A 20,061-nucleotide genomic window follows, 5' to 3' on the forward strand; every position below is an offset into this window, starting at 1 on the left:
TTTCTAAGAAACCTAAGCAAACCAAAAACCGATCGAGTTTGCTTAGTTTTGTACCATTATCCGAAATGTAAGTGAATCGCCCTCCACCCATGTTGTATTCATGTAGTGCAGCTGCCAGTATAAACTGATTAAAGGCATCAGCCTGCGACGCCACAAATTCAGAATTTTGACGATCTGCTGGTTCCCTTACTTCATTGAAATCCCCCATCATAACCCAAATTCCTTGAAGAGAATTCCTGACCTGCAATAAATTGGACCAAAGCTCTCTTCGCAACACAGCGTCATTAGGTGCGTAGACGTTGACCAAATTGATTCTACAGTTTTGATGAATCAATCGGCCTGCTACTACCAAAAAATACCGGTTCTTAATTACATTATCACAATCAAACATTGATGGGTTCCATAGACACGCTAGACCCCCTGACCTTCCTTGTGCGTCGACTGTCGCCAAATGAAATGCAGATCTGCCCCAAAAATTACTAAACAGAAACTTAGAAGAATCACCTAGTTTGGTCTCTTGGATAGCAAGAAAATGGATGCCATGACCCGTTTTAATACCCCGAACCCAATCAACCTTTGTAGAATTCTTCACCCCCCTTAAATTTATGCTCAAAAAATTCATTGAGAAACCTCAAAACCTCCATCACCAATAATAGCCTTTGCCGTGTCATCTTCAAAGCCGCGTAAGTCGAAACCAACCTTTTCGCCCACTGTTGTAGTGGCGTATACTTCTCTGGAAATCGACCCAGATTGGCGACCACCATCTGTCGTTGTAGAAGGGTTTGGCAACACCTCCTCCATCTGCTGATGATGGAACAATCTAGTTGGGGGGCCTTGGGTGGAGCCTACAGAAGGGGGGCTCCTGGTATCCCTATTTCTTTTTCCCAACATGTTCAAGGGAGTAGGCCCATCACAGGTATCCTTTTTATTCAACCCACAAAAATCCTCTCGGCCCAATTGCTTACCCAATCTTTCCTCACATTGTGTTTGGTTATTAAGCCCAGGTGTATTAGCAGGCCCAATATCTTCTTTTGTCCTGTTTGAATTACTTCCCTGGTGAGGCCCAGAGCCGTTGCAATTGCCAGCCGCCAATTCCTCTCCCACATCATCATTGTTACTTGGAATCCTAAAAGTCTTTTCATTTTCCCCATGCACATTGTCCCCATAATTTTCATTCCTGGGAGAATGTGTGGACATCTCCACTTCCCCATGCAAAATACTGCCCTCCGGCGGCTCCTTGTTGCTTTGCTTATTCCGGCCGCCGTCCGGCGACAAGTCAGGCCTGATCTCACCTTCTTCGGTGTCGTCCATCATATTTGGCTCATTATCCTTATTGTTTGGCTCCCATCCCGAGACGTTCGTCGGTTTCTCGCCGTCTAAATCCGGTTTCCAAACTCCTGCATTTTCAGTAACCCATATAACGAACCTCCTTTCTTTCCACTGTACGACCACCGTCTCCTCTATTCGTTTCCCGAGAGGTGCTAGCACCATGACGGAGCTATCAGAGTTATCAGATTCTAACCAAGAGAATGGCGATTCCTGAACAACTTTCCCAAAAAGACCCCCAATCTGGTCGAATAGAGAGTTATCTCTGAGGTGAACTGGCACACCAGTTATCCGAAGGGACACGACCCGTTCCATGGGAAGGTCCTCTCCATTCCAAACGTGGAACCGACTAAAAACATTAGATAAGCAGTCCGAGTGGTTACTCATAATGTCCTTAACTATCTCCGGATTTCCTAACGTAAGTAGCACACTTAAACCCCCAACATACGATAAGCCGTAGTTATCCAAACCACCGTCCATAAGGATATGATGCAAATTACTAAGGGTGCTCAGATTTTTTGCTATGCCATGGATTGAACGACCGATGCAATGTAGTGGATACTTTGAACCGTTACTGTCTACCGAAATCGTCTTTGAGCCCATGTTTGTAACGTGGGAGTTATCTTGAAACAAACTTGCAAATGATTGACCTTCCTTTACCGTCGCTCCCCCGAAAAAAGCCCCGCCGCTGTTCGGTTGATTTGTTTGTGTGGGTACCTTCGGCTTCCAGGTCTTTTCACCGACTACCTTTGATGTGTAAATGAATCTTTTGTGATTTTTATCGTACTTAGCCAAGGATACCGACACCTTTGCTTCGAGTATCTTAACTGTGTTCATATCCGCTAAGGTTGCATCGACATTCTCTACACCCACGTAGCGGATGAATCCGAAACTATTCCCTCTCTTGTCTTTCTTACGAGCCACGTATGCATCAGTGACGAACCCGTGCGGTTGAAATGCACGCCAAAGAAGCATTTTAGAGGTACGATCTGGTAGGTTCTGCACCAGGAAGGTCATCTCCACGCCATTACCTCTACTTTTCCGGTACTTTTGATACTGAACTTCCGTCCACGGGATGTCGTCGCCATCCATATCCCCCTTCCTACTTAGAATGTATTTCTGATTGAAAAATTAAAACTGGAATTTACTTTACCCTCCCACTAAGGAATTAACAAGTCGGTACATCTTGAAAGATTTTGTGTTGATTAGGTAATATTATTATTTTTCTAAAACTTGCTTATACAAGCTATTTAAAGAAATAAATGCAAGTTGATTGAAAAATGTTTTGTTACTTTATCTTTAGAGATATTTTAATGGATTGAATAATGATAACAAAAAATTATGCAAGTTGTGATTAGATGTGTTTTAAATTCATAATTAAGAGTTGTTTGGTTTTGAGCGTAACAAACAAATTTAGCATCTTTTAATATCCGTGTTTTTTTTTTTGTTATTGGATTTTAATAATCCTAAGTTTCACAAGTTGGCCGATAATAATTTCAACTTAAAAATTCCCTCCAATAATCCCAACTTGTAAAAGTTTGGCCGCCATTAATCCTTTTCTAACATAGATACACTTAAATCAATTAAGGAGTCTCTAGGTGTTATTGAATCTATTGAGGATACCAAATTCTTATATATTTGAACAGGATCAATGGTGGCCAAACTTTTACAAGTTGGGATTACTGAAGGGATTTTTAAAGTTGGGATTATTATCGACCAACTGGTGAAACTTAGGATTATTAAAATCCAATAACCCTTTTTTTAACGACAAACACTCTTTATATATATATATATATATATGGTAATGCTAGACAAAAAACCCTCAAATTCTTAGAAAACTCTGGAAACCCAAATCTCCCCCCATTTTTACCCAACCTCCCGACATTTTTTTTTTTTTTTGAAAAAAATTACACATGTAATATACATGTTTTAGAGTGTTTTGGGCCAAAAAAAACAAAAAAGCGCCGAAGGGATTTTTTTTAAAAAGAATAAACAAAATTCAGTGCCTAACATGTGTTAGACAAAAATGCTGAAAATTGGTGAAATTTTTTTTTTTTTTTAATTATCCCTTCGGCGCTTTTTTGATTTTTTTGGCCCAAAACTCTTAAAAACATGTATATTACATGTGTTATTTTTTTCAAAAAAAAATGTCGGGAGGTTGGGTTTTCTAGGGTTTTTTATATAGATAGGGTTTTCTATCTAGCCCTACCCTATACCCTATATATATATATATATATATATATATATATATATATATATATATATATATATAAAGGGCCAGCAAGAGGGCAAGAGACTGAAAACAACAACAAAAACGAAACAAACGAAACAAAAACAAAACAGCTTACAAAAGGTCTAAAATATCAAACACTTTCCACTTATCCCATCCATGCTTCTTGAGCTGAGGTCTGTTGCATAGCCAAGAAAACGCATCCTCCTTAATCCAATCAACGGTCTTACTAACGTGAATGAAAATCCCATTAAAGACCTTTTCATTCCGAGCGCTCCACAATCTCCAAACAGTTGCGAGAGCCACCATATAAACGATCCTTCTCCACCTCTTATCACCCGGCTACTGAATGATGTAGCCGATAAGTTCCTCCAGCTTACTCAAATAAATGAACCGGATCCGTAACCAAGCGAAGATGTTCCACCACACACATTTAGCCCAAAGGCATCCGACGAATAAATGATCCATATCCTCGTCCGCCATCCCGCACCGAGGGCATAAACTATCGCCGATAAGGATACCCCTCCGGATCAGCTCCGATTTACAGGCAATGCGGCCCAACAAGGCCCTCCAAAGCAGGTAATTAGCTTTGGGGGTGGCCCAAGGATTCCACCGAAAAGCACTGTTACCCGAGACATTCTCAGCCGCAACCATGTCGATTTCGAGACGGACGTTTTTACCGAATAAGAACCATCAAGGTCACCCTCCCATTTCCACTTATTTCCATCCAAAATCAGCTTATCTTTGATGATAATGCTGATTTTATTTAGAGCCGTTTCAACCGAACTGACATCCTTCCACACCCTAGTGATAGACTTTTTTAGCGGGATAAACTGAGCCGAGGAAGAGAGGGTATTACCTCCATGGACTGCCGAGACCACCTTCGCCCAAAGATGATTTGGATTTTCTTTGATCCGCCACCACCATTTAGAAAGCATAGCCCAATTGAAGCTTTGGATGCCTCCAAGACCCATGCCACCGGCCTTCCTAGCTTTAATAATCAAATCCCAACGGATCCACCTCATTTTATGCCCGGAGTTCGATTTCCCCCATATAAAGTCCCTCCTCATTTTCTCCAATTTTTTAATGACGCATTTCGGGGCGGCGAATAACGAAAGGAAATATGAAGGCAAGCTCCCGAGCACCGATTTGGCAAGGGTCATTAGACCCGCAAAGGAGAGGAACCTAGATTTCCATTTAGAAAGTCTAGAAGCGACTCTATCCAGAACCGGTTTCCAAAATTTAGATTTCTTCATGTTAGATCCGATCAGAATACCTAGGTAAGTGAACGGGAACTTACCAACTTCGCATTTAACAACATCCGCTAAATGGGACACTTCGGTATCCTCCACACCTATGTCAAATAATTTACCTTTTCGGCGATTTACCTTTAACCCGGTCACTAGATCCAACCATCTCAACAAACGGTTTAATGCTAACGCGTTCTCCTCCGACCACAACCCAATAAAAACCACACCGTCCGCGTAGCAAAGGTGAGTCAATAAAGGTCCCCCGTTTGGAAGTTGACACCCTTGGAAGCACCCCAAATTACAACGACGCTTCATGAATAAGCTAATGACCTCCATAGCTATTATGAACAAAAACGGAGATAAAGGATCGCCTTGTCTAAGACCCCTCTTGAATTTAAATTCCTTAGTAGGAGAACCATTGACAAGAACCGAACCCGTACCGGACACTAAACAACCCTTGATCCAAGATATCCACTTAGACGGGAATTCCATCTTCTCCATAATTCGGAAGAGAAATTTCCAATTAATGGAATCATAAGCCTTTTCGAAATCGACTTTAAAGATAAGCAACTTAGTTTTAGATTTTTTTTGCCCATGCCACCGTTTCACTTAGAATAAGCGGGCTATCCAGGATATTTCTACCTCCAACAAAAGCAGATTGGACAGGGGAAGAAATCTCTCCAATGACAGACTTAAGTCTATTAGCCAAGACCTTTGAAATAATTTTATAAAGCGACCCGATCAGCGAAATAGGCCTGAAATTAGCAATGGCTTGCGGGTCTTTTGTTTTAGGGATAAGAGCAACAAAGGACGGGTTACATCCGATGCTAAGCGAGCAGTTGTTATAAAAATCATTGAAGACCTCCAAGATATTGATTTTAAGTTTATCCCAAAAAACTTTGAAGAACTTTATCGAAAAGCCATCCGGGCCGGGAGCTTTACTTTCATCACAACTTTTCAAGGCCAAATGAATCTCCTGCTTCGAAAATCGGTTGCACAGAAAGGAACTACTAGAGTCCGAGATGCACGGCAGCCCGTCCTTAACAAAGTCCGGCCTTCGTCTAATAGGTTCAGCGAAAATCTTTTTAAACTAACCTCTAATCTCCTCCTTTAACTCCACTGGTTCAGTCACAATTCTGTTTTGGAACACTAATCCGTTAATTCTGTTGGAAACCGAATTGATCGTAATGGTCTTATGGAAAAACGAACTGTTCTCATCCCCAAACTTTAACCAACTAGCTCGAGCTTTTTGTTGCAAGTCTTTTGCTTTTCGAAGGTCCATATCATTAACTTTAACTCGAAGCTCAATTCTTAGCCTCTTTTCCTCTTCCGTTAGCTGCCCAACAATGGCTTTATTTTCAATATTCTCAATAATATCTTCATACTTTTTCCGCTCCTTTCTATCATTAATACCCACTTCTGTCCTCCATTTTTTAATTTCCAGCTTGATATATTTCACAATACTTACGAAAATACGATCCTTCGGCCCAACAGACCCGCGATTCAACAACCCCTATCCATAATTTCATCTAAAACAGGGTCCCCGATCCAAGAATTAAAAAACTTAAACGGTATAGGGCCAAAATCAACCGCCAAACACGACAATGAAAGAGGACAGTGATCGGAAAGCCCTCTTTTAAGCATCGAGAGCTTAGCATTCGGCCAATGACTAAGAAACTCATCATTCACCAGAAATCTATCTAATTTACTCATTTTAACCTCGTTGTGACCCGAAATAAATGTGAACATACCTCCCGTCATCGAATATTCGAAGAGCCCATCAGAGGAGATAAAACTGTTGAACGCATCACTCGAGCCCTGATCAAAACAAGAATTAACTCGTTCGGATTCAGCTCTGACATCGTTAAAGTCGCCCAAAAGGACCCACATCCTGCTAAACTGAGATAATAAATCCAGTAACTCACCCCAAAGAGCTCTTCTCTGCCCAGCTTCATTCGGAGCATGAATGTTAAGGATATTCACCGGTACGCTAACTCCCGAGATACTTCCGGATAACAAAAGATACCTGTGATTTTTCACTACCGAAACCACAGAGAACACATCTGGATCCCAAACAGAAAGCAAGCCCCCCGATCTACCGATGGAATCAACTGAATCGAAATTTAGATTAGAGTTGTCCTAAAAACGGCGAACCACCGAAACATCCATACCAGAAAGATGAGTTTCCTATCACCCAACAAAGCTCGCCTTCACTCCAGCCTTCAAACCTCTAACCCAGTGGCTTTTTCTTAAATCGGACACTCCATTCAAGTTGAGGGATAAAAAATTCATTGGTTACCATTCTTCTCCGATTCCCCACGAACTATCTTCCGCACATGATTCTCAAAACCCTCTGTACCGATGCCCAATTTAGCTCCGAACTCCATAGTTTGAGCAATTTCCTGCTCGAAAGGATTGTCTACTACCTGAGCAGTTTGACTGCCAATCTCTCCGAGATTTAGCTCCACATCTACGCCATGAGAAAAATTCCTATTAATCATCGACTCCCCTCCAACATCCCCTTCTTTCTCCATACGAAAGATCGCTTCGATATCGAAAGGATCTGAATTAGAGGAAGTCGTCGCCCCCAGGTTCAAGTCAGGGATACTAACTCCCTAGGCCTGCTTCTTAGATCCAAAGGATTTGTTGGACCTGGTGGTAATATAGCTGGGTCTAGGGGAGAAAGAATTGTACTCCATATCGGGCCTGCCCAACCGGCCGCCATCTGAATCATGCCCGACCTCCTCTCTCTCCTCAGACTCGACAGAATGGATATCGCCCCCATTTTCTCTCTCTTCATAATTATCAGCTTTTTCCACACATGGATCCCCACTAAAGTCTGCTGCATGCTCATGGGAAAAAGTCCCACTACGTAGGTTACCCATGCAAGAAGGTGGGGAAACCGAAGGGCAACCCTTCGTCTTCTCCACTCCGGTATCCACACTTCTAACCTCTCCCGGAGACATAGCCGGCGAACTCAACACCGGTGACTCGCCAGAAAAAACCGAAGTCCCCTCCTCATCGACGACCTTCTCCAAAAAAGACGGGCACCACTGGCCAGAAATTTCCTCCACCCACACTTTGATTTTCTGCTCCTTCCGAGAAAGGATGAATTCTGAGCTGATTCTATTACCCGATTGGACTAAAATAGCCAAACAGTCCTCGGCCATATTTCCATCATTTTTGTCAGCCTCCGACTTGACCAGTAACCTACCACATCTCTTATCGATCTTATTGATAACATGACGATCCCACAACGGTAGCGGCAAACCCAAAATCTTGACCCACGCTACTCTTTCAAAGATAGGTGGTATTCCATCCCATGCATATAGCCTAGAGAACCAAGCTTCCCAAACATTAACTTTCCCCAACCTGAAATCTTCGGCTTCCTCGGGATTTTTAAAGCACAACAATACTTTAAGGCCACCTAAATATTTCATCTCAAAGTTATCCTCCATAATCCCCGCAACGTGCTCCTGTAAGTTATTAAGGATTTCAATGTCCTTAACTTCGCCTATTAGAGATTTGAACTCCCAGGCTTTCTTAGTTTCAGAGTTCATCGGGGGAAGCTCAATCATGTTAGGGTGGGAATTACAAACTCCCTGTTAAACAACCGAGCTATAAGATTTTGGACCATTATAACAAGCTCCAACATGTCTTTGCGTCTTGGCCTGATTATCCACCGGCTTCAGACCTTGAAGTCTAGAGAACACGAACACCTTTCTCCTTTATTAGGATTTACCACCTTCATACTCTCCCTATCAAACTTTGCCAAGGCCACATCCACAATTGCCCCATCGATACGGACGTTTTTAAGATTCTCGATCCACCAATCAGGGTCATTAACATTTGACAACTTGATGAAACCAAATTTATTACCAGCGCGATCTTTTTTGAACGGGACAAAAGCATCTTCCAAATTCTCGAGATGCTCAAAAGCCTTCCACAAAGAAGCGCGAGAGCGTGATTCAGGAAGGTTAGAGACAAAAAACGAAGTAAAGTTCCTGAGTCTATGTTCCCTGTCGGCAAAAGACTTCTCCCTTCTGTAGTCTTTTCTGCTTAATACGGTGTTCCAGATATTATTACGACCCCTCCACACATTCCTCCCCATCGAAACCAGCTCAGAAAAAGGAGCAAGGAGAAACCGCAGACGAGAAACCAACCAAAGAAGACGACGGCACGAAACAGGAAGAGGATGGACGAAACGACACGACCGGAGCGAAAGGGCTCAAAGATCTGCTAACAATCTCGTTATGATCAGCGAAAAAGGTTCCGCTAGGACCAATCACAGGCTCTTATACAGAGCCTGAGCAAAATGCCGGAAAGAGAAGGAAAAGAGGAATATCGAATTGATTCCACCGGAGCGAACATGCTCAAAACTCTGCTAACAATCTCGTTATGATCAGCGGAAGAAGGGCTCCGCCAGGATCAATCACAGGCTATTATACAGTGCCTGAGCAAATCGCCGGAAAATAGGAAAAGAACCGTCAGTTCATCGAGAGAGGATGTGTTTACAAGTGTTACGGATTTAAGAATTTTTATTACTAGAATTAACAATTAACAATAATTGTGTTTCGGATTTAAGAATTTTTATTACTAGAATTAACAACTAACAATAGTTAGGTTAATATAAGTAGTCTATGTCACATAGGGCTGGCAAATCGTGTCTTAGCAGGTTTAACAAGTATCTGATAACGCGAACAACAAAAATTTTAAACATGAATACGGCTCGTTTAACTACTTTATATCCAATGTCTATAAGACAGATGTATATTTTATGCACCTAGAAGGAGAAATAATGGATCCTGACTTTCAAATTTTGATTATTTTTTAAAATGTAAAAAATCATATGGTGTACTTTTCTGTTATCGTGTCTTAGCAGGTTACCTAAAGGTTACCTATTGCCTATAAATTATAATACGGTTATCGTTCATGTCAGGTTTACATTTTAACCCAAAACTCCAACAGATCTATAAATTGTAATACGGTTGTCATTCATGTCAGGTTTACATTTTAACCCAAAACACAACCTATATTTTTATTTATCAAAAACATCAACTCTAACTTGTACGTACTTAAAATCGGTAACTCGAACACGATCTATTTAACACAGTTTTTCCTAAACTTGTCAAATGTGTTAATTTACTTGATGTTTAATTAAAGTCGTGTAATCATATGTAAACGTGTTAATCAGGTTAGTGCGTTGTAAAAAAGGTTTGGATGGTTTTAAGCAAGTTAGCATATCAACCTGTTTATTTAAACTGGTTTGTGGAGTAGATGTTCAATTATATGAGACACCATCCGTTTGATTAAATAGATCAACCTAAATCTGACTCATTAGTTATACAAGTTAGATAGCAACTCAAAATCTGATTATTTTTATGTTTTTTTTGGCTTGTGTTATTATAGGCAGTAAAGTAAGAAGAGACCTTGTAGGTTTATTGCGTTTAAAAAAAGCATGTTTTTTAAATAATTGGGAAGAATAATGTGTTATTACACTTGCATGGAGTAGAAGATATCATATGGTCAAGGTTGATTAAGTATTAAATCCCAATAAACAATAAGAGTTTTCCTGTTACTTTAGAACTTATGACATAATCAAAAAGGTATACATCCAATCGATAAAAAAAATTCTAAGGATTACGTTATCATAAGATAGAAATAACTTATTCTAAAAACTCATACCACATAAAAAAAATTAAACCATTTCGGCATTTGGTATAATGTCTTATTCTTGCCAAAAACGAACACTGTTTAATTTTAAATATGTGTAATTAATGTCATTTTAGCTATTAGAGTATCAATTTGATCCTTATATTTAATTAATACATCCTTTATATTATAAGAAATACAAAACTATACTTTCCGTACTTTATGTATACTAAAGATTGCAATTTTTTCCATTTATTTTCATTAATTACAATAATCGTCTTTTTCGTTTAGAGTTGTTACCAGTCTCGCCACTTCCACAAACTAACATAAAAATTTCTATTCGATGATCAGTTTATTCTTGCTAATAACATTCATTTTCCTTCATTCATCACTCCCTCACCCTACCGACACCATCTTCATCGCTCCCCAACCCCTTCATGTCCGGTTGTTCATGTTCAGTTATGAGATAGTTCATTGTTTTTCTAGTTATTATGTATGTAGTTGATTCAAGAGGAGGAAATTGCTACCCTTTGACCAGACATGAATCTAAAGGATTTTCAATGCTATTGTGCAAAATTGTATCGTGTTTTCTTAAAAGTAGAGTTCTCTTGCGCAAGGCTAGTTCGTTTAGACTTTAGAGCATGCCAAGTTTTACCACTAGAAAATCACCTTTGCTCACTGCCAATATATTATCCACTATCAACATTTTCTTTTAGGCAATATCCCACCAGACAAACCACAACAAATCATTTTCTTTTTTACAAAGGTGAAGCGGTCATTTGACATTAATTAAGACATAAAATTTAACGTTGATTAGTGGAAAGGACGAACTTCGTAATAAACCCCAAATGAAAAGGATGATTAGTGTAAGTAATGAATATATAGGAGGAAATGTGCAATTTTCAATGTAAAAAAGGAAAAAGTGTAATCTTATCCTATACTTATACCATTGTTACTTTTTAGTTAAGTTTAGAGTAGTAGAGACAATTACATATTTTGTTATTTCGATCTTTGCACTTATGGTCCTTTTGCATTCTATATGTGTTATGGACTTCGTACTTTTGATGGACGAACGTTAGAATGCAATCAACTCTTCATTGGGTTCCACTGTTTCCGGGCAACAACCCAAATCCCAAGTCCGATTAAAACGACAAAGAGAAACCCATTTGATAATTATAGATCTTACAAAAAGCCCAACTGAAATCAATCTAGATTCTAGAATACCTAAGCCCATTTGAAGCCCATTTGAGGACTATAGATCTTACAAAAAGCCCAACTAAAATCAATCTTCCAAAAAATACACACATTTTGAGAAGAAGAAAAGCAACACAACCCGTTTGCAATAAATGAGAAAAAGATTTAATTAAAAATCACCAAAAAAGGAGCAAGAATAGCTATGAACATAGCCAAAAGGTGTTGATTTTAATAAAAAAGAGAGCCTACTGAGAAAAGCCAAAAAAAGAGAGAAATTTGATAGATAATGGAAAAAAAAAAACTTGAATAGCCAAGAAATCACCATAGGAAGAACAAGAACAAGAGCAGCCATGATTGAAATGAAGATTTATAGACAATAATGGTGGTGGTGAGTGATGAGTAGGGGATTTAGGGGTGACTTGATTGTATAAAAAAAATAAGTCTTAGTTTAGGTTCCACATTTTAAAGGCCCAAAGTTCTTGATTATATGCTAGAACTTACATCATCTTACCATTATTTGAATATGATTCTGCAAATTTTTTTCTCATGTCAACGTATTAGGAGGTGTTTGGGGGATTAGGACTTCTATTTATCGTCATGATTTCTTTTTCATTTCATAAAACATAATTTCTATGGGTTTCACCTTGTTTAATTTTTAATTTTGAAAATAAAAGCAAATAATAAGTAACTTGAAATGTTTTATTTTCACTCTACCTACTACAACTCTAACATGTGTGAAGCGTGACTTTTAGAAAAAAAAAAAAAAAAAAAACGTATAATACATCATTAGTGGCTGATCTAGAAGAAAACTTTAAGGGTATCCTAAATTTTCTTTACCTAGACCCATCCTTGAGAATTTGAGGGGGCCTGTACGGCTAGTACAAGTACGGTTTCTGAAAAAATGTGCGTTCATATCATTTTCAAGAAATCTTTTGTAATAAATAAACAAAGTGAAAAAATACAAATAAGTAATGTTTACAATAAATTAAATAAACTAAACGTCGAAGTTTGACTAAATGTAAGCGTTGACTTTGCATAACATTGTTGTCTTTCTATTTATTATCCCAAGGCTAATATTATTATTAGAGCAACCGGGGCGCCGCGTTATCATCAACCTATCACGTGTTGATGGCCGTGAAACACCGCCACCACTCGATGTTTTAACGTGTTGAATTTGTAACGCGTGCTCGTGATCACGCGTGAGAAACATGATTTTGAACATTGAGTTTTGAATGTTGGTTGTTTTTGAACGTTTTAATTTTGACCGTTTGGATTAAAAAAAACTTAAACATTATATATATATATATATATATATTAACCTTTTCAACCCACAAAAAACACTTACATTCTACATATTTCACCCACAAAATACATAAATTTATACCACTTTCTTGGGTAAAAATGGAATTTCTTACGGATTCGTTTCCGATAGACACCCATAGCGAAACGTCTTCCCACAATGAGACGCTTGAATTTTTCGAGAAGGTCTATAACGAACTTGAAGGCTCGAGCCGCCCAAAGAAGAAAATGGTGGATCGTGATCGTATACATGCCAACGAAAGGTTAATGAAGGATTATTTTGTGGAGAATCCGGTCTACAATGCCGAAATGTTTAGAGATCAGTTTCGTTTACCAAAAGATTTATTTTTAAAGATTGTTGGAGACATCGAAGTAAGCAAAGAATGGTTTCAAGAACGTAAAGAAGATGGACGTGCAATATCTCCAGATTTGGTGTCGGGTCCTCCTACATAAGTTCTCGTTCCCGAAAATGTCCAAGAAGACTTGGGCAATGAAGAAATTCACTTTTGGTTGAGACATGATTTAATTGAACTTGTAGGTTCTTTAGGTTTGGAATTTCCGAATTCGGACGAGTAGTAGGTTTTGTTTATGTATCTTTTTATTTTTATATGTTTATTTTTAATTTGTAACCTAAAATATGTCTAGAAATATTGTTTTTTATTTAAATGAAATTTATAATTTATAATTTTATTGTTTTATTGTTAATTTATAATTTTAAAATATAAAAAAACCATCACTAGTGATGGGCATTTCCACTAAAATCCATCACTAGTGATGGAATAAAGATCGATTACGTGGCGGAACTTGATTGGATGTTGTGAGTGATGGAATTCCATCACTAGTGGAGCATGATCGGCCCTCACCATGCGTGATCGCAATGAAAACACCGCCGCCACCCCAATATATTACGCGTCAAACCCACAACGCGTGAACTTTTTAACGCGTTAAACTTTCAAAAATTCAACTGTTGTGTGGTGTTTGATTGTTGAATTGTACCGTTATTAATAAAAAAAAACCTTAAACAATCTATATATATTTCACACTTTTATACCATTTCACCCACACCAAAACATAAACATATATCACACATTCTACATATTTCACAAATGGATTTTCCTACGGATTCGACGTTTCCGATGGAGAGAGATAGCGATAGCTAAACGTCTTCCTACAATGAGACGCTTGAATTTTTCGAGACGGTGTATAACGCACTTGAAGCAGGTTCGAGCCGCCCAAAGAAAAAATGGTGGATCGTGATCGTATACATGCCAGCGAAGTGTGTTAATGAACGATTATTTTGTGGAGAATCCGGTCTTCAATGCCGAAACATTTAGAGATCAGTTTCATTTACCAAAAGATTTATTTTTAAAGATTGTTGGAGACATCGAAGCAACTGAAGAATGGTTTCAAGAACGTTACGATGGGTGGGGCAAACAAAGTTTCATGCCGATACAAAAATGCACATCCACCATTGGCCAACTAGTGACAGGTAACCCTCCCGATCAATTTGATGAATACTTAGCCATGTCAGACAGAACTTCACGTGAATGTCTGCAATTTTTTGTAACGCGATCGTTAAATTGTATGGTAAAGAGTTTTTACGTAAACCGACGAGACACGACATCTCACGTATTTACGCCGCACATGAGGCTAGATGGCATTTTCCAGGGATGCTCGGTAGCATCGATTGTATGCATATCGAATGGAGAAATTGTCCAAGAGAGTTGCGAGGGGCGTATGTTAGGGGTGACGTCAAAAGACCAACCATCATACTTGAAGCGGTGACGTCGAATGATTTATGGTTTTGGCATTCATATTTTGGTGTTTCAGGTTCAAACAACGATATCAATGTTTTGCACACGTCGTCGTTGTTTCAAACCGTAACGGATTGTACCGCACCCTACTGTCCATTCTATGTTAACAGAAGATATTACAGACGAGGCTTTCTTCTTGTGGATGGTATCTACCCATCATGGTCTGTTTTTATGAAAACTCCTTCATTTCCTGTCGAGACTAAAGTAAAAGGTGTTCAAAAGGTTTCAAGAATCGGAAAGAAAAGATGTTGAGAGGGCTTTTGATGTTTTAAATGGTAGATGGGGCATACTAAACCGACCGATTCGTGCGATGAATAAGAAAACAATGCATAGCATAGTATATGCATGTATCATATTGCACATTTTGCTAATCAAAGAAGACAGACGTGCAATATCTCCAGATTGGTCACCGGATCCTCCTACACAAGTTCCCGTTCCCGAAAATATCCAACAAGACTTGCGTGATGAAGAAATTCACTTTCGGTTGAGATACGATTTAATTGAACTTGTAGGTTCTTTAGGTTTGGAATTTCCTGATTTGGACGAGGAGTAGATTTTCTTTATGTACGTTTTTATTTTTATTGTACTCTAAAATATTTCTAGAAATATTGTTTTTAATTTAAATGAAATTTATAATTTATATTTTTATTGTTTTATTGTTAATTTATAATTTAAAAACAAAAAAAAAAGGTTGTGAGTGATGGAATTCCATCACAAGTGATGGGTATTTCCACTAAAATCCATCACTAATGATAGAATAATGTTTAATGACATGGCAGAACTTGATTGGAAGTTGTGCGTGATGAGTGATTAGCGCCCTTACCCCCCTTATATTAATACACCTTCATCTTCTTCCTTCTTTAACGTGCAACTACAAGTTCCGTCAACTAGAAATTTTAGTTTCCATCCAACATAAAATTTCATTTTATTTATCTTTACCTACATTTAGGGTACATTTAGGGGTATCGTAACATTTGCTTAGGGATATCTCCGATAAATAAAACGAAGATTAAAAAAATTACACTTCGATAAGAAAGTTATGAGGTATCCTGGACAACCCCTCACCACCACATAGATCTGTTTCTGGTCATCATATTTCCATGTGTTAAAATATTGCTAAAATATTAAAAAGGAAAATATTTTTTAACAATAACTATGGATTCCTCAAAACTCCACAGTAAGGCATATTTATATGGGAATAGTATCAAGATTCCTGACCTCATAGGAAGTCTTCCCTAAACCAACAAATACACGAACTCTTTGTGAATATTGATTAATATGAGAAGTCAAATATTACATTATTAATTCTTATAATTGACCATACTAGTTAAGTTCGTTTTGTCTAAGATGAAAAATATGGCTTAAGATAAATCATGAGAAATTTAAAAATTTCTCTTTCATTTTGTTTCTACTGATTTATAGTCTAAAGTTGAAAATAATTATTTTGATAAATTCTCGAGCTTTCATCAATAATTCTTATAGGTTTAATTGCATGATGTATATTATATGACATTCTTATAATACTTTCCTTAATTACATCAATAATTCAACTACTTCTGTTAACTCGTATGTAGCTGGTATGTCGTCTAATGCATATGTTGATGCATCAGTCTGTTCATATTTCTCTCAGTAACAATTTTAAACATTCCATAATATTTTTAAGAACACCAATCGAAATTTATTTCATACTTTATTCAAATTATTGTCAGTACATGCATAGCATAGCTAACACAGATGGATCGACAAAACCATAGATCGAGTTTATCAAAGACGACGATTGTTATGATGCGGCCAGCAACCATAACATCCACCCCACGTACTATCCGTATGTGCAACCTTTTCTTCTTCAACTTTTGCCTCTCCTGCATACATAGTAAACAGGAATGTGATTTACATGTATGTAAGCACGTTTGTGCATTGTGGCATAAACACATATAGATACATATATAGACAATGGCAGACCTACACCGGGGGGGGGGACGGACAAATTAGTGTATTCTTTAGACAAAAATCCTGATCGCACCTTTTAAAAAGGTCCGCCGCTGTATATACATCCCTAAACTTCCCATAATTTTTTTGTCATAGGTAACTTTTTAATTGACCTCATATATACATATACATACATGTGTATACACACGCATATGCCATATCATGTGTATGTGATGATCATACCTTTTGGTTTCTGGTTTGGACCGTTTGGTGAACGAATGGCCATCACATGATGGATTCTCCCAGAAGAAGAAATAAGGACAAGTGAAAACAAAACAATGAAGATCAAAGTAAAACCATTGGATTTCATTTTGTGAGAGTGTGTGTTGATACATGCATTATTTCTCATTGCCTCCTATATATAGAGGTGCACGTGATGTTGACCCCATTGACCAAGTGAAAGGATACAACTACCTCCAAGTCAATTCATTTATGGATTCTTTAGTTGACTTTAACAGGAAACTAGTGGGATTGTACCGCGTTACACGGCAGGAATTTGGTCAGTATCAATTTGTTCCGTTACATTAACGCCACATGTTATAATACCGAAAATAATCTTCCGTGAGACTAACGACTAAGGTTACCACTTGAGTAATCGTGGTAGGGTTTGCAGATGTAACCATGCTCCTAATTTTAGGAGCCAAACCCCAGATATAGCATTCAGTGCGTTTGAACTCGGGTGTTACGAGGTAAGGGACTACGCGAGATAGGTCGTGGAACCTTTGCATGTACCCCACAACATCAGCTCTGACCATAGTCAAGTTTCAGAATTCTATTTCCAGCTTTTGGATTTCCTCCCGAGAATAGTATTTCTCCCTCATCAATTTTTTTTAATTCCTCTCACGTCAGGGCATAAGCCACTTCATCACCCAGTGTCTTCACTTGTAATTTCCACCAAGTAAGTGTCTCGTCAACGAATAGACCGAGAACATACATGACCCTCTGATCAGGGGAACACTTGCTTATTCGGATAGTAGAATCCGTCTTTTCCATCCAACGTACAAAAGCCACGGCACGCCGGTGCCATCATAATTCAGTGGCAAACAGTCTAAGAACTGCTTGTACGTGCAGCTTGAAACATTGTACACACGGATTATGAATGAACACATCATAACGCACGAATGTATTATAGAAGAAATTGTTTAAGTTGTCGTAAAAACAACTATATATTACCATTAGTAGTGTTTCCTCCAAATGAGCGTCCCGGTACTTGACCGCCTGAGCCACCACTGTGCTCAATATTGTTCGCTTCGTATTGGGCTAGTGCCTGTGATATATGTGACATCCCACATCGGTTGTGAAGGGGAACAAAGGCTTCCTTATAAGGGGCTGGATACCTTCACCATCATGACGCGTTTTGAAAACCGTGAGGGGCGGACGCCGGGGGCGTGCTGGCCGCCAAAGCGGACAATATCATGGTGCGGTTACGCTGGGCTATTACAGATGGTATCAGAGCCAGGGCCGGACCGGTGGTGCCAGGTCCTGCGGGGACGCTGGACCCCTTAAGGGGGGTGGATTGTGACATCCCACATCGGTTGTGAAGGGGAACAAAGGCTTCCTTATAAGGGGCTGGATATCTTCACCATCATCACGCGTTTTGAAAACCGTAAGGGGCGGACGCCTGGGGCGTGCTGGCCGCCAAAGCGGATAATATCACTCATTCACTCTTGCTTGAATCAAGTTCTTGTCATGCATGGTTGTTTCGGCACATGAAGTTGTGTTTAATTATATGTTGCATGGTGATAGAATGATATACTGATATGATTCTTAGTGAACAACTTGTAATACCAAAACTGTTGTAATCATGGTAGAAAAACATGTGAAGTAATTAATGATTTAGGATCTGTTTATGTATACATCACGATTTCTGAATAGAAATCCTGCTAGTTGATATTAGCAGAACGCGTTGCCCAACCTAACTACCATACACCTTAATTAGTTAAGCTCCCTACCACACACCTCTATTATCTTTCATGATTTTCATGTGTATCGTTGCCCAACCTAACTACCATACACCTTAATTAGTTAAGCTCCCTACCACACACCTCTATTATCTTTCATGAAATTTTCATGTGTATCTCGATGATAACAAAATTGATAAACAAGCTAGCATGCATATAGCTTAATTAATTAAGCTTATTGGCACACACCTTAATTCTCTCTCTTATGCATGATGGTGTGATGTATATGAGGTGCTAGGTGTTGGAAGTCATGTACAATGATTATCTTGAGTTTGGTTGACGGGTTAAAGTATACTAAGGAAACCTCCGTATTTTCCTTGGGTAGAATACGTACTCCCACCCTCTTTGTTGAAGGGTGACAACATTCAAACCTGCGTGTTCTTCTTGACACGTACTCCCACCCTCTTAACTGAAGGGTGACAACTTTTACACTAGACAAAACTCTATCATTAAGTCCTTCCTTTTTATATCGACTTAATCGCCGGGCCAATGGCGAACGGGTCATTAGTTAAATAGCGCTATTAGGTTTGACAAGCCTAACACCGTGCCACAGAGGACGGGCGTGGACTAATGGACTTGGGCACTAGTCAATGATGATAGACATTGACGCAGGGGACATAAACATAACTACAGTCAGTAGTCGATATGGTAACGAGTCGAGTGGATTACATGGGGAAGCCCCCACTAGTTATAGTTTGGGAAACAAGGAACTGGTTAAACTCGTGGTTTCGAAACAACTTATGGTCTTTGGAACAACACTAAAATCGACAACCAACTGTGAACTCGCTCAACTTTGTTGTTGACTCGTTGTTACATGCCTTGCAGGTCGTTAGATGCTTAGCGATGGAACTTGCTGTCTGGAAGGCTGGAGTGGTCATGGGTCATGACACATGGATTCAAAATACAAGTTTATTGGTTTACGTACGCGTGGTTTATGAAACACTTCACAATGAGTTATGCTTCCGCTGTATACAACGAATTACATGTAATTTTTTTTGTAACACTTTATGTTAATGAAAGAAAGTTTTATTTAAACATAATTATGAGTTCAATGTGATTGGTGGCTAAGATCCTGGTATGTCACACACCCCGCGGTGATTCCGCATGTTGTATTTTTGGGGGTGTGACAGATGGTATCAGAGCCAGGGCCGGACCGGTGGTGCCAGGTCCTGCGAGGACGCTGGACCCCTTAGGGGGGGGGGGGGGGTGGATTGTGACATCCCACATCGGTTGTGAAGGGGAACAAAGGCTTCCTTATAAGGGGCTGGATACCTTCACCATCATGACGTGTTTAGAAAACCGTGAGGGGCGGACGCCGGGGGCGTGCTGGCCGCCAAAGCGGACAA

General features: G+C 39.1%; 2 protein-coding genes and 1 long non-coding RNA gene across 3 annotated transcripts; 2 read left to right on the plus strand and 1 right to left on the minus strand.

The window, feature by feature from the left end:
- Nucleotides 1–13,053: 13,053 nt before the first annotated feature.
- Nucleotides 13,054–13,404, plus strand: LOC110943514. Its single transcript, XM_022185259.1, has one exon. It carries the CDS (start codon nucleotides 13,054–13,056, stop codon nucleotides 13,402–13,404), a length of 351 nt encoding a protein of 116 aa, XP_022040951.1.
- Nucleotides 13,405–14,235: 831 nt separating this feature from the next.
- Nucleotides 14,236–15,318, plus strand: LOC118492142. Its single transcript, XM_035989945.1, has 3 exons — nucleotides 14,236–14,440; nucleotides 14,782–14,926; nucleotides 14,988–15,318. Exons 1-3 carry the CDS (start codon nucleotides 14,236–14,238, stop codon nucleotides 15,316–15,318), a joined length of 681 nt encoding a protein of 226 aa, XP_035845838.1.
- A 1,092-nt stretch (nucleotides 15,319–16,410) lies between these two features.
- Nucleotides 16,411–17,098, minus strand: LOC110939072. Its single transcript, XR_002591942.2, has 2 exons — nucleotides 16,938–17,098; nucleotides 16,411–16,627 (listed from the first exon to the last, which is right to left on the minus strand). It is a non-coding gene; the product is annotated as an uncharacterized LOC110939072 (long non-coding RNA).
- Between the last annotated feature and the right edge of the window lie 2,963 nt (nucleotides 17,099–20,061).

The sequence above is a fragment of the Helianthus annuus genome, chromosome 5 (genome assembly GCF_002127325.2).
Source record: "Helianthus annuus cultivar XRQ/B chromosome 5, HanXRQr2.0-SUNRISE, whole genome shotgun sequence".
NCBI lineage: Eukaryota > Viridiplantae > Streptophyta > Magnoliopsida > Asterales > Asteraceae > Helianthus > Helianthus annuus.